Source organism: Pseudorasbora parva, chromosome 11 (genome assembly GCF_024679245.1).
Source record: "Pseudorasbora parva isolate DD20220531a chromosome 11, ASM2467924v1, whole genome shotgun sequence".
Lineage (NCBI taxonomy): Eukaryota > Metazoa > Chordata > Actinopteri > Cypriniformes > Gobionidae > Pseudorasbora > Pseudorasbora parva.
In genome coordinates, this window is record NC_090182.1 from 33,650,187 (window position 1) to 33,664,544 (window position 14,358).

Consider the following 14,358-nt stretch of genomic DNA (forward strand, 5'->3'; position numbering starts at 1 on the left):
TTGCTAAAAATATATAATTAATTCATGCATGACGGCAGTTTAAATCTAATTCACTTCAATAAAGATAACTATACATGCTGTTCTTGTCATGACCATCAAGGTGTGGTGGTACTGCGGTGCAAATTCCACTCATGTTTAGTACATGTCAACGCAAAGATTCGCAGAAAAAACAAAAAAGAATATCCACTTCTTGATCTTGGATTTCTGGAAGAACAGAAAAAGAGGCTGACCTCAAGCCTCTGTGGTCGCTTCTGTGTTAAGGCATGTTATTCCCAATTATGTGTTGTGGCTGGGTTGATATAGGTCTGCGCGACTATCGATTGAATTATGGTATTCTTCTGTAGCCTGACGAGTAACTTCAACCGTTGTTCATGTGAACTCAAAGACAGCCGGATGCTTTGTTTATAGATTTGTGGACTTTTTGACCTATCAATTCTTGTTTTTTTCTTCCTTCATTAAAATCAAAGATGTTCTTCAATGATTGTAAATTGTATATTAAGAGTCTCCGCAATGCATTAAGCAATAGATTGACGCGTTCGTCTGTGTGTGAAGGAATATACACGTCCTCTTTTGTGTATAGGGATGCACGCCCCCCCCCCCCCGAAAAGTGGGCTCCCCCAAAGGCCACAGTATAGTTCGAACACTGGCCGGATCTAATACCTACACATGAAGCAGAACTGGCCCACATCTGGGCAACAGTTGTGGGCCAGTTCTGCTTCATGCGTTTTGTTCATGGCCGACATGCGGCGTTGCTATGGCTTGATTGCGGCCTAAATCTGACAAACAGGAGTGGACCGCCCAAGTGCCATCATTCCACGCGGGTAGTGGGCCAGATGAAAGTGTCAAGTGTGGGCCGGATCTGGGCCAGAGCAATTTTGCTATCTGGGCCAGATGTGGGCCAGTTCTGCTTCATGCGTTTTGTTCATGGCTGACATGCGGCGTTGCTATGGCTTGATTGTGGCCTAAATCTGACAAACGGGAGTGGACCGCCCAAGTGCCATCATTCCACGCGGGTAGTGGGCCAGATGAAAGTGTCAAGTGTGAGCCGGATCTGGGCCAGAGCAATTTTGCTATCTGGGCCAGATGTGGGCCAGTTCTGCATCATGCGTTTTGTTCATGGCTGACATGCGGCGTTGCTATGGCTTGATTGCGGCCTAAATCTGACAAACGGGAGTGGACCGCCCAAGTGCCATCATTCCACGCGGGTAGTGGGCCAGATGAAAGTGTCAAGTGTGGGCCGGATCTGGGCCAGAGCAATTTTGCTATCTGGGCCAGATGTGGGCCAGTTCTGCTTCATGCGTTTTGTTCATGGCTGACATGCGGCGTTGCTATGGCTTGATTGTGGCCTAAATCTGACAAACGGGAGTGGACCGCCCAAGTGCCATCATTCCACGCGGGTAGTGGGCCAGATGAAAGTGTCAAGTGTGAGCCGGATCTGGGCCAGAGCAATTTTGCTATCTGGGCCAGATGTGGGCCAGTTCTGCTTCATGCGTTTTGTTCATGGCTGACATGCGGCGTTGCTATGGCTTGATTGTGGCCTAAATCTGACAAACGGGAGTGGACCGCCCAAGTGCCATCATTCCACGCGGGTAGTGGGCCAGATGAAAGTGTCAAGTGTGGGCCGGATCTGGGCCAGAGCAATTTTGCTATCTGGGCCAGATGTGGGCCAGTTCTGCCTCATGCGTTTTGTTCATGGCTGACATGCGGCGTTGCTATGGCTTGATTGCGGCCTAAATCTGGCAAACGGGAGCGGACCGCCCAAGTGCCATCATTCCACGCGGGTAGTGGGCCAAATGAAAGTGTAAAGTGTGGGCCGGATCTGGGCCAAAGAAATTTTGCTATCTGGGCCAGATGTGGGCCAGTTCTGCTTCATGCGTTTTGTTCATGGCTGACATGCGGCGTTGTTATGGCTTGATTGTGGCCTAAATCTGACAAACGGGAGTGGACCGCCCAAGTGCCATCATTCCACGCGGGTAGTGGGCCAGATGAAAGTGTTAAGTGTGGGCCGGATCTGGGCCAGAGCAATTTTGCTATCTGGGCCAGATGTGGGCCAGTTCTGCTTCATGCGTTTTGTTCATGGCTGACATGCGGCGTTGCTATGGCTTGATTGCGGCCTAAATCTGGCAAACGGGAGCGGACCGCCCAAGTGCCATCATTCCACGCGGGTAGTGGGCCAGATGAAAGTGTCAAGTGTGGGCCGGATCTGGGCCAGAGCAATTTTGCTATCTGGGAATGAAGAGATTAGTGATTTTGCATTGCATTGTATACGATAAAACTCGTGCATTCAAGACTTTTGCATGCATTGCATACAAAAAACTTTTGTGCTTTGAAGAAATTAGTGTTTTTGCAGTGCATTGCATTGAATACGAAAAACTTGTGCAATGAGATTAGTTCTTTTGCATCGCATTGCATACAAAAACACTTGCGCAATGAGAAGATTAGTGCTTTTGCATTAGATTGCATAAGAAAACTAGCTGTACATCGACGAGAAAGTACCTTTGCATAGACATCGCTGGGGATTTAGGAATAAGCGCTTTTCCATTACATATAATATTTCGGTGTATAACGAAGATGTTTGTTATTTTGCATTGCATGGCATACGAAAAACTCTTGCATTGAAGACTTTTGCATGCATTGCATAAAAGGAACATTTTTGTGCATTGAAAAAATTTGTGTTTTTGATTGCATAGCATTTAAGTCGCTGTGCACTGAGAGGGAGTGTTTTTGCATTGCATTGAATACTAAGAAACATGTGCAATATTGCACATGTTTCTTAGTATTCAATGCAATGCAAAAACACTCCCTCTCAGTGCACAGCGACTTAAATGCTATGCAATCAAAAACACAAATTTTTTCAATGCACAAAAATGTTCCTTTTATGCAATGCATGCAAAAGTCTTCAATGCAAGAGTTTTTCGTATGCAATGCAATGCAAAATCACTAATCCTCATATGAGGATTAGTGATTTTGCATTGCATTGCATACCAAAAAAACTTGTGCCAAAAGTAGATTAGTGTTTTTGCATTGCATTGCATGAAAAAAAACTCGCTTTGCAACGAAGAGATTAGGGCTTTTGCATTGCATTGCATAAGAAAATACTTGTGCAATGAAGAAATTCAACCCAGTCTCACGGCAGTTCGTGACATAATCACGAACTTTAATCTATTGATTCGTGTTCACGGACACGAATTTCCCTTTTTTTTCGTGTCACTACGCACGATTTTTAATCTAATGTATTTCAATGGGAAGAACATTTCGTGTCACTACGCACGATTTTTAATCTAAAGTATTTCAATGGGAAGTACAATTCGTTCATACTCCACGTTTTTCGTTCTGCATAGCACAGACGCTGTTTTTTTCAGGTTTTTTTTTTTCTCATTTCTTATTCATTTTTAAAATTTAAGCGCTACATTACTCAACATTTATTCAGGAGATTTTATCCTGTTTGTTTGTTTTGTTTTTTGCTTCTAAATGTTGCTATTTTAATGTTGCCGTTTTTCCATCGGCTTGGTTTGTCAAATCTTACAGTAAATCTTACAGTACTCATGAGCCTTATCATCAACCGTTATGACCATATTTGTTTATTGTTTCTTCTTCGATTGTAAGAACGGGGATTCGTTTTGGATATTAATTAGATTAAAATAAATAAGTTTTAATGTAATTAATTAGTGGACGCCAGCATTACCCATGAGCCTTATCATCCGCTGCTATGGAGACGGAGCCAGTCAGCGTTGCCATTGGGTGATTTCTTCTGTGATCTCTCATTGCGCTCAAACCACTGTCCAGGTAAGTTATGAGTCTGAGAGGCTCGTAATTAATGATCATGTTTTTGCTATAATGTTATAATTGATGCTTTATTTGCCATTAGACTCACATGATTTACATGTTAGTGCAACGAAGTGCAAGCCCGACTAATGGTTTCCTCATTATAAGAAAAGAAAAAAAAAACTTGTGAAAATAGATTTGCTAAATGGCTAGCTAACTTCAACATAAGCTAATTCTAGTTATCTAAGTTAGACGATGTCATTTTATCTCGACTACTCATCGGGGTTCACCAACATCACTGTAATGTGCCAGTAATAACATTATTAGTTGGCCTAACCACGTTACTGCACACGTTATGTATACTGTTATGTATAACGTTGCCTTTAGATCTAGGGCGAGGAACCCCAGACTTACGTCACGCGCCTTTTAAAGACCTTTACGCGCCTTTTAATGACTTTTACGCGCCTTTAAACAGTTGAACAGGACATGGAAAACCGTGATTTTTTTATTATATCCGTTTATCTTAAGTATTTATAAGGAAATGTGATTCTCTCACTATTGGGGTAAACTTTATAAACCTTATATCAACATATCTACATAATTAACATTTTATGTTCTTCCTGCAGATCCTTTTCAACTTCACCTGTCTATTATCACCACTATTGCACCTGATTTAAAAAAAAAACCAACGGCACTTTTAAGAGCCAACCTTCATCTCTTCTCATCTTTTCTATCTCTCATATTCTCACTATCTATATCTCCATCTTTCTCTCTAGTTTTATCTATTTCTTAACATTTCCTCTCTGTCTTCATTTGTCTACTTGTCTGTCTTATCCGTCTTTGTTAGTCTGTCTGTCTGTATCTGTCAGTTTTATTATAATGCCTGGGGGGTCTACGAAAAAGGTGTGTCCCTTTTGTCAGGGCATTTTATTTTGTGCACAAAAAATCTGCTCTCATTGTAAAAAGGAGCAGCCTCTGAAGCAGCGTCTCAAGAAGAAGCTTCAGAGGTTTGATGACAAGCGAGAAGAATGGGTTTGTGGTCACAAGAAGAACCACAACGTCGCATCCATCAAGGATGAAGCCATCCTCATGGTATGTACAATTTCTTACATGACATTACAGTGTCCCAGATCATCTAGGAAGTAAATTCAGTGTTACCATTTGTGATTTTGTTAGCATTCCAGTGCAAGGTCAGAAAGGCATTATTTTTGGACAATATAGATCGTTAAATAAAAGTATCTTTGTTTAAATTGATATTTTGATAGATTTGAAATTTGTAAATTTAAAAGTGCAATTTAACACAATTTTTAAGTCAGATGTAATTGTGAACTTGTAAGAATGTAATTTATTGTTCTGTTTTTAGTTGTAATATAATTGTCAAGCACATCGTCACCTTACAGTCCTAAATTATCTACCGTAGCTGAGTTCATAACAAATACGGGCGGGCATTATGCAATATAATAATCAAACTTTCTTATCAAGTGAATGAGAAATAACAAATGGACTGCATTCATGCTGCTACATTCATACTGTACTACTCAAAGCACTTTACAATTACAAACGTCAACTTAAATTTATGTGCAGCATAGATTGCCACTGTCCAATTGCAGAGTGGTTACACAATCTTATCCATGTAGGTGACAAACCCAAGCTACTAATGTTGCAAAAGTTATATTGTACCCTCATGGTGTCAGATTGATCATTTTGCAGTTTTTCTATATAAGAGTTAGTGTTTGCCTCTACTTTATGAGCTTTTCCTGTTTGCACATACTTAGTTATACAAAAATTTACCTAATATCCTAATAAGTTTTGGCATAAAAGAAAAACTATCATTTTGACCCATAAAATGTATTGTTGGCTATTGCTAGGGCTGTGACGGTCGCCATGACCACCGTGCCACCGTCACAGCCCTAGCTATTGCCACAAATATACCTGTGCAACTTTTGACTTTTGTGGACCAGGGTCACATATTTTCTCAATAATGAATATACTTAGTTATTTTTGATGTTGTTTTACTATTACTTTAAACAGCATACACATTGTTATTGCAGCTTGAGAAACTTCATGCCATTGGATACAAGCCAGTTCTGCTTCTTGGAAAGGAGACCAAAAAAAAAGAACACAAGTGTGAAATATTAACCCCTCACTGCACACTCTCCACCTATGCCCAGGACTACCTTCAGAAGATAGGTTCATTTTATGAATACCTTTGTGAAGGTGAGATGCATGCACTGTATTTTTAAAGTCAAAGTTCACAACTTGTGTTGAATGTGCCAAAGATTTTATCAATGTTTAAATCTTAAAGGGTGGCTCACCCTTAAAAATTTAATTTATTCAATGTTTAATATTACATTCAGTGTAATCCATGTGCATTTATGCTAGAACATTATGAGGACATTCATACATTATAATTATCTCACATAAATGCTGAACAAAATGGGACCATTATGAAGAAATGTTAAGATAAATTAATTAATCACTTTTTTTTCTGCTGCTAAATGATTGTATGATCATAGGCTCCTCTATCTGTCGTCTCTATCAACACAGTGATGTCACATCACATGTCTTGTAGATGCAAATGGAAAGAATAATTTAAAATTTTCACAACTGACTAAAGCGATTTTTACAGGGACATAAACGAATTAGACCCATGAAATTTACAAAGACCCATTTTAGTCACTGAGTCAATGAATCAAATGATAATGAATCTCCATATACAAAACAAACAAAATTATATAAACAAAATTGAGGACAGTGCTGAAATGTAGAGCATTAATGGAAATTGCATAAAGACTAAAGCCCAAAGTAGTTTAGCGCACTACACACAGTCCAGTCTGAACTGAATAGTTTTACCCAGTCTGTAAACAAATATTAAACTTGGTGTCATTCATTTTATAGATATTATGAGCACTCAGTTTTTTTTCCTGCCTAAAATATATATTGTATTTGTTTATAGTATTAGAAAATCAATCAAATATAGATTTGCAGATATTAGCCTATTATTCTTAATGAAAATCACAACAACGAAGAAGTACAATGACAAACTCCCTTAAATAGACGCTTTTACATCATCATCTTGATCATCTTGTCATTTAGCTCCTTGCTCTCATGATAAATGAAATCTGCCTTCTGCTGCTGGTCTGTGTTGCCACTCTCATTCAGCTCACGCTGTAATTGTAGTGTTTGTTCTCTAACTAAACTATATGACTTTATTACTATAAACAAATACAAAAAACAGTGGGAGCATGATGTAACCGGTGCTAAGCCTGAACAACAGTAACAGCGACTATCGCAGCAAGGCTAGTACAGTTCAAGCTCATGGTTAACCTCGATGTTTTAAGTAAGCAAAATACAACACTTGTTTAACTTGCACAGGCTGGACCCAGAATTCAAGTGGCAATGATGATCAGCTGATTACACTGCACCTCACACCCTGTAACCCATTGGAGAACACGAGCAACTGGGAGGAGGTGAGAGCCATGCAGGCGAGCTCTACGGAGGAGCAGGGGCAGGTGAAGCAGGCAAGCTCTACAGAGGCGAGCTCTACGGAGGGGCAGGGGCAGGTGAAGCAGGCGAGCTCTACAGAGGCGAGCTCTACGGAGGGGCAGGAGCAGGTGAAGCAGGCGAGCTCTACAGACGGGCAGGGGCAGGTGAAGCAGGCAAGCTCTACAGAGGGGCAGGAGCAGGTGAAGCAGGCGAGCTCTACAGAGGGGCAGGAGCAGGTGAAGCAGGCGAGCTCTACAGAGGGGCAGGGGCAGGTGAAGCAGGCGAGCTCTACAGACGGGCAGGGGCAGGTGAAGCAGGCGAGCTCTACAGAGGGGCAGGAGCAGGTGAAGCAGGCGAGCTCTACAGATGGGCAGGAGCAGGTGAAGCAGGCGAGCTCTACAGAGGGGCAGGAGCAGGTGAAGCAGGCGAGCTCTACAGAGGGGCAGGAGCAGGTGAAGCAGGCGAGCTCTATGGAAGGACAAGGTAATTAGGACAGATAAAAAGAGTTACCAATTGAAACATTACATTTCATTCTCACGACACCATTTTCCCTGAACAAGACAGCAAATTAAACAAATTGGGATTATCACAAACAGGATGGACAAAAGCTAGTTAATACGAGTTAATGCACCAACCTTAATTCACTCGCAATAGCAATACATGAACTTTACACCTATAAGAACTTGTACTGCAGCACTTTTGTAATGTTGTGATCTTCCAGTATTTAAAATAAGACTTAAATAATAAGAAATAAAAATCTTTATTTGGTGAGTAATTTTCTTTCTCCAAACCTACAACTGTCTTCACAGGGTCAGCCTGGGACACAGTCAAGAGTCGCAAAAAGAGAAAGTCAGGTATGTAAATAATGTTTGTAGTGTAATTATTGGTGGTTAGTAACTCTTACCATAGCTCGTTTGTCAACCAGATTCTCTAAAGGAATTTAATTAATTAATTAATTAATTAGAATTTAAAGGGGATCTATTATGCTTGTTTCTAGTTCTATATTTGTATTCTGATAGTAGCTTTGCAGTTACAAAAAAATCAAATATCTTAAACTGGCCTTTATGCAGACCCTCATCAAGTTCATCGTCTATCTGAAACAAGTTGTTTTAGACTAAGCATTCTAGAAGCCTACTACTAAAATGTGGAGCCAAATATAAACGGCTTGTTTGCACACACAATTACCGAAATAGAGAGCATGGTCTTTTCTCATATTTTGGGGGACTCTTAGAAGCACAAGGGACCCATATTTAGGTTGAAAAGACAATACAAAGTGCATCTTTTTTATTAATGATTTATTAATTTTTTCTGAGTGGATTGTAATCTTCTATCCCACAGAGGGACCAAGGAATATGCCTGACAAGAAAAAGCCCCAAAAGAGTAAGTCCATGTAAATCCAATGATTGATGCATCAGTGTGTTGACTGTGGCGAGGTGGACGAGCGAGACGAGGGCGTGATGACGAAAGAGCGTCACCTGCGAGCCACACCAGTCTCGAGTCCTCTCATAAGGGAGGACACACACACACACACACACACACATAAATAACTTTTTTCCAGACAAGCACATTTTTTACTCGGACAAGTGAATGACCATTTTACTTATCCGAAGGAGAGACAGGAGCATGCTTAATGTCGAGCCCTAAATTATATTTTAGATTTGAATGCACAATTGTTTTTTAAATAAATAAGAATTCAACACTTTGCATACATCTGTTATTTTGTCTATTATCTTTATTTAGTAAAGTCTGGTGCCTTTAGTCTCTTCAAGGAAGGTATACAGTTTATTATTAATTTAACAATAGTATCGGATCGGTATCAGGTATCGACAGATACACAAAGCCCAGGCATCGGTATCGGTATCGGGACTGAAAAAGTCGGATCGGTGCACCCCTAGTGATAAACATCACCTTACAAGTCTGGTCACTACTTAAGTCTTCATAGTTGTGTTTATTTTGTTCCTAATGTAAGAAATATTTGAAACATGTTTTTTGATGTTCACAGATTGCTCCTACCACACTCGCCTAGAAGCTTTCCCCATCAGGAGTGTAGTAAGAGAAAGAGTGAGAAAGGTTAGACAGTCATAAAAGAAATCCATAGTGTAGAGAGTATGCAGACTGTAATATAGAATTAAGAAGCTTCCTTGTGTTGTGGCAATACATACTATACACACACCATAATTGTTAGGTAGATACTTTTTATGTGTTTAGTCTTTTTAAATTACAGATTCGGAAGGATATTGTACTGTAAAAGTCATGATCAGATACTGTAAATATTAACAATGACCCACTGTATAAATGGAACTCAATGCCTATAGCCAAACACAATAGCCTTATGTTAAGAATGGAATTAACGTTTCTTTGTTTTTTCTTGGTAGGGCAAAGGAGAAATTTTGGTTGACTGGCAGCCCTGTCCAGTATGGTATGTACTCTTCTGTTTTTCTGCTTTATGAATGAATGCATGCATTGTTAATTTACTTTAACTTCGTTCATGTTTTTTGCTAAAATAATGTAGCAAATTGTTCTGTTTCATAAACTGTAGTGGTCCTTCATAATTGAATATTAAACACTGTTATACAAATAAAATACATGTTTTGTAATGTGTGCTTTACACTTTATGAAAATAATGATAAAAAAAGGTTTATGTTTGTAGGAAACAACAAACAAGTAACAGAAACTAAATCACTTCTGTTTTTAGTGGTGAAGAGTGGGCCCAATCCTGGCAGCCAAAGGATTTTCTCCAAATGAATGAAAATTAAATAAAATGTATGTTTTGAAAGCCATTTTGGTTTCTGCCTATTTATTATTAAATTGTTTCTGTGGTGCATTTGAAGTCATTTCTCATATTTATGTAAAGGTTAAAATCTCCAATAAATGTGACACATGGAGTTTAATCTCAAGTAGGCTTAAATAGAAATGTACTTAATCCAACTCCATTTCCTTTTCGGATGTTCTTCTGAAACATGTTTTTATATTTATAACATGATTATACATTGCACTATATGTTATTTTATTACAGTTGGCATATAACTTGATTTCATATTCTGTTGTCTTCTTTTAAAGTTAACCTCAGAGTTCACTGTTAAGAAATACAGCCGTATGGCTTATTTAACAATTATGAAGCTTGAATATGAAGTTCAACAAGTAAGACTGATCATCTTCGTACTCACCCATTACATAATCTCTCCTGCTTTCACTCCAAACTCATCAGGTATCTGAGTGTTTACGTCTTAAACCAATCTTATTTTTGTCTCAACCCTTATAAGCCAATTGTGTCATAGTTGTTAGCTGTTCCTTTCTCTGTTGCTGTCAGTTTTCATCTCAGGCAAATCAATGCAACCCTCTTCCACCCCATTCACCTCCAGTCATCACATTCAGCTCTCAGGGGGACCTTCCTTTTCATATCATGCATTTCTCTACAATTCTCTACACCAAGTATCATTGTGGTCTATTTGCCAAAGAATGTACGGTTTCTACTTGTTATGCATCTTGTCAGTAAATTGTTTGATCACTCTTTAAGCTTCTTGTGAATAATTAAGCAATAAATATGCATTAGGTGTATTTTCACTTTGTGGAAAAATCACAAATACACTACAATAAACACTTGCACAAGATGATCATTTTTGTTTTTACTTTTCCAATCATGTTAATTCCAAACACAATATGACGGTGATATGGAAACAATCTAAAAAAAACATAAGCTACAATGAGCATATCTATGTGATAAATTTAATTGTACATCTTTATTGAATGTTTTAAGTAGATTATTTTGAAATTAAAATTTGTGGTAGCATTTAATTATAAAGATAGGCCTGCCTATCTGGATAATGGTTATAGTTACTAGAATTTAACAGTTTTTGTCACTAGTTAAAAGACAGTTACTGATTTGTTGTGAAGGTCTTGATTGGAGAGGCTATCACACATTTTGGAAGTCTTCATAGGCCATAATTACAACAACAAAAAACACTGTTTGAAGGTTGGCATTACTCCCGCCGACATTGATCACTAATAACTATATATAACTAATAACTCGATTTTAATTTCTACAGTACTACTACAGCTAAACGATTAGCAGACATCCTGACGATTTTTTCTTTTTTTTACCCTGATCATCTAAATGCAGTATTTTGGATGTTTCGGCTGTAGTAGATTGTTGATCACCGTAGTCCTGCTGTGGAAACAGGAAAAACTACAAGTATGGTGGCTCATTGATACGCTTTGTAATGAGTTCTATTGCGCCTCTCATGTGGGAATTGTAGTTATAAATACACTGGAGACGGCCCTGATACTTAGTTGTTCTAAAAATAGCAGTCAAATATCCCCGATGAACTGACATTCTCAGCGTTTTTTTCACCCTAATCGTCTAAAAGCATAACAATGTATGTTCTAGCTGTAAGAGATTTTTGATATATAAAGTAAATATACATTTTTAAAACCCTAACCCTAACCAAACTCAGGAAACTGGAAGAACTTCAAGTATGGCCGCTGATTTGGAGCTTAATAGGAAGTTTAATGGCGCGTCTCTACTGGTAATTGTAGTTTTTAAATACATTGGCATATTCTCCATAATTAGATGTTGGTAGGATTAAACAATGGGCATTCCTAAGGGTTTTAGGGGGTGGGAAAGACATTGGTGTTATCAGATTGTAAAAACATTATTTTTAAATGGGTGAAAATTGCTTGTGGGCTATTTTTGATAGTGCCCAAAGTTGGTGCCAAATAGTGACTAATACTCACATGATAGCTGAGGTCTGAAACTCTCTATAACATTTGTCCCATGTCTGGAGACCTTCTTGTTGCTGGATTATAAGCCTTCAAACATGGTCCAATGTCAAGGTTCAAATGTCAGTATTCAGAAATCAGAAGCCATGAATAATCTTCATACTGACATATGTTATTCTCCAGATCAAGACCTTTCCAATGATGTATTTGGTTTAGCTCTAAGACAAAGTTTTAATTGTATCATTTCATTGACACCTGTCCCGGGTCTATAGATTCAGAGAGCACTCTGAAGGCCCAGTATAATGAAGCTTTGTGTTTGTTTTTTTGTTTTGTTTTTTCTTGTTACGTGGAATTAATGACCCAAGTTAGTCAAACCAAAGTTTATAAAATGACAGAATCTGTTTTATTACCCAATACATTTGGTTTTGTTCTATGACAATGTTGTAATTCTCACAGTTTCATGGATAGAACTTTGCCCAAGCATAGCTTCACAGACATGGCCTAATTATTAACCTTATTTTCATGATGGCATGCAAGATCTGTTTTCAGCCCTAACCCAAGTACTTCAGTCCTTCCCCCATGTCTGTAGTAATGCACTGGATGGTCATTTAAAAAGGTGATTTATTTTGGTGACTATTTCTGCAAGTTTTTTTTAAATGATAAACCCCAAGGGATGATTCATTTAGTTTTCAATGGAGTCCTTACCACATAATAACTAATGTACATGAAGCAAAACAGACATAACAATAGAAATACACTCACACATACACAGACTAAAACCTGGCCATCCACATGATGTAAAAGAAAACGTGATTCATCAGATCAGACCACCTTCTTCCATTGCTCCGTGGACCAGTTCTGATGCTTACATGCCACTGTTGGCACTTTCGGGGGTGGACAGGGATGAGCTGTGGGCACCCTAAATGGTCAGCAGCTATGCAGCCCCATATGCAACAAACTGCAATGCACTGTGTATTCTGACACATGTCTATCAGAACCAGCATTAACTTCTTGAGCAGTTTGATCTCCAGTAGCTCGTCTGTTTGATCGGACCACACGGGCCAGCCTTCGCTCCCCATGTGCATCAATGAGCCTTGGCCGCCCATGACCCTGTGGCCGGTTCTCCACTGGTCCTTCCTTGGAGCATTTTTGATAGATACTGACCACTGCAGACCGGGAACAGCCCACAAGAGCCACAGTTTTGGAGATGCTCTGACCCAGTCATCTAGACATCACAATTTGGCCCTTGTTAAATTTGCTCAAATCCTTACGCTTGCCCATTTTTCCTGCTTGTAACACATCTACTGTGAGGAAAAAAATGTTCACTTGCTGCCTAATATATCCCACCCAGTAACAGGAACCGTGATGAAGACATACTCAGTTATTCACTTCACCTGTCAGTGGTCATAATGTTATGCCTGATCGGTATATTCAAGTTCAAGTTCAAGAGTTTTTATTTGTCACATACACAGTTATACAGAATACAACCAGTGAAATGTAAATGTTGTTGGAAATGAGGCCCAGGACAACAGTATCATCCGCAAACTTGATGACAGAGGTGGAGCTGTGTGTGGACAAACAGTCATGCGTGTAGAGAGAGTAGAGCAGGGGACTGAGGACACAGCCCTGTGGAGCTCCCACACTCACGGTGATGGAGGTGGAGGTGAACTGTCCTACTCTCACCACCTGAGGTCTGCCAGTGAGGAAATCTTCAATCCAGTGAGAGAGAAGAATTCAGTCCGAGATCCAGGAGTTTGTTAGTTAGCTTAATGGGAACTATGGTGTTAAAGGCTGAACTATAGTCAATAAATAGCAGACCAGATATAGGTATATATCTTAATTTTAATTTAAAAAGTAAAAACATTAAAGGCTCATCTTTGAAAAATACTTTATTTTTTGTCTTTCACAAAAATACCAGTAAAAAATACATCAAAGCTTATTCAAACAAGCCACCAGGCTGTATTTAATAACACTGGACAATGAGGTCAAGTCACCTTGTAAAGCACAAACAGAACAAGGAATCAAGTTATATCAACTGTAATAATATACAATATAAAGTATAATCATAACACATAAAACTGTATTTTTCTGTTAAATACTATCTAATGCATTATACAAGTACTTAATGTATGTGTTAGTTAAATTTCCTGTAACAATGTACAATGTGTTTGAAAGGACAAAACTGACAGTGACAGATAAATTGTCAACAAATTAACCATTTTGAAGAAAGAATTTTTCATTCATGATGTTTATTTTCAATGGTACAGTTATATAAAGCTACATAACAGTTATATCCTATAAAACACTCAATCAACACCCCTCTGGGGGGAAAAAGCAAAGATCCTACGCTGCTGCTGCACTGAAGAATAAGTGAATGTGGGGAAATGC

At 38.9% G+C, this 14,358-nt stretch overlaps 1 protein-coding gene and 1 long non-coding RNA gene across 3 annotated transcripts in view; both read left to right on the forward strand.

Annotated features, from left to right (window-relative positions):
* LOC137093105 (uncharacterized) overlaps window positions 1–14,358 on the forward strand; it is a 614,166-nt gene that overhangs the window by 497,663 nt on the left and 102,145 nt on the right. The gene's annotated exons all lie outside the window — the stretch shown is intronic.
* LOC137093100 (uncharacterized) lies at window positions 3,138–10,496 on the forward strand. Of its 2 annotated transcripts, none has more exons than XM_067457828.1 (9): window positions 3,138–3,786; window positions 4,392–4,857; window positions 5,817–5,982; window positions 7,141–7,734; window positions 8,061–8,105; window positions 8,590–8,631; window positions 9,254–9,321; window positions 9,627–9,670; window positions 9,947–10,496. In XM_067457828.1, exons 2-9 carry the CDS (start codon window positions 4,645–4,647, stop codon window positions 10,005–10,007), a joined length of 1,233 nt encoding a protein of 410 aa, XP_067313929.1. In that variant the 5' UTR covers window positions 3,138–3,786; window positions 4,392–4,644; the 3' UTR covers window positions 10,008–10,496. The 2 variants fall into 2 exon arrangements, with proteins under 2 accessions (XP_067313929.1, XP_067313928.1); XM_067457827.1 differs by having other exon boundaries at window positions 4,732–4,857.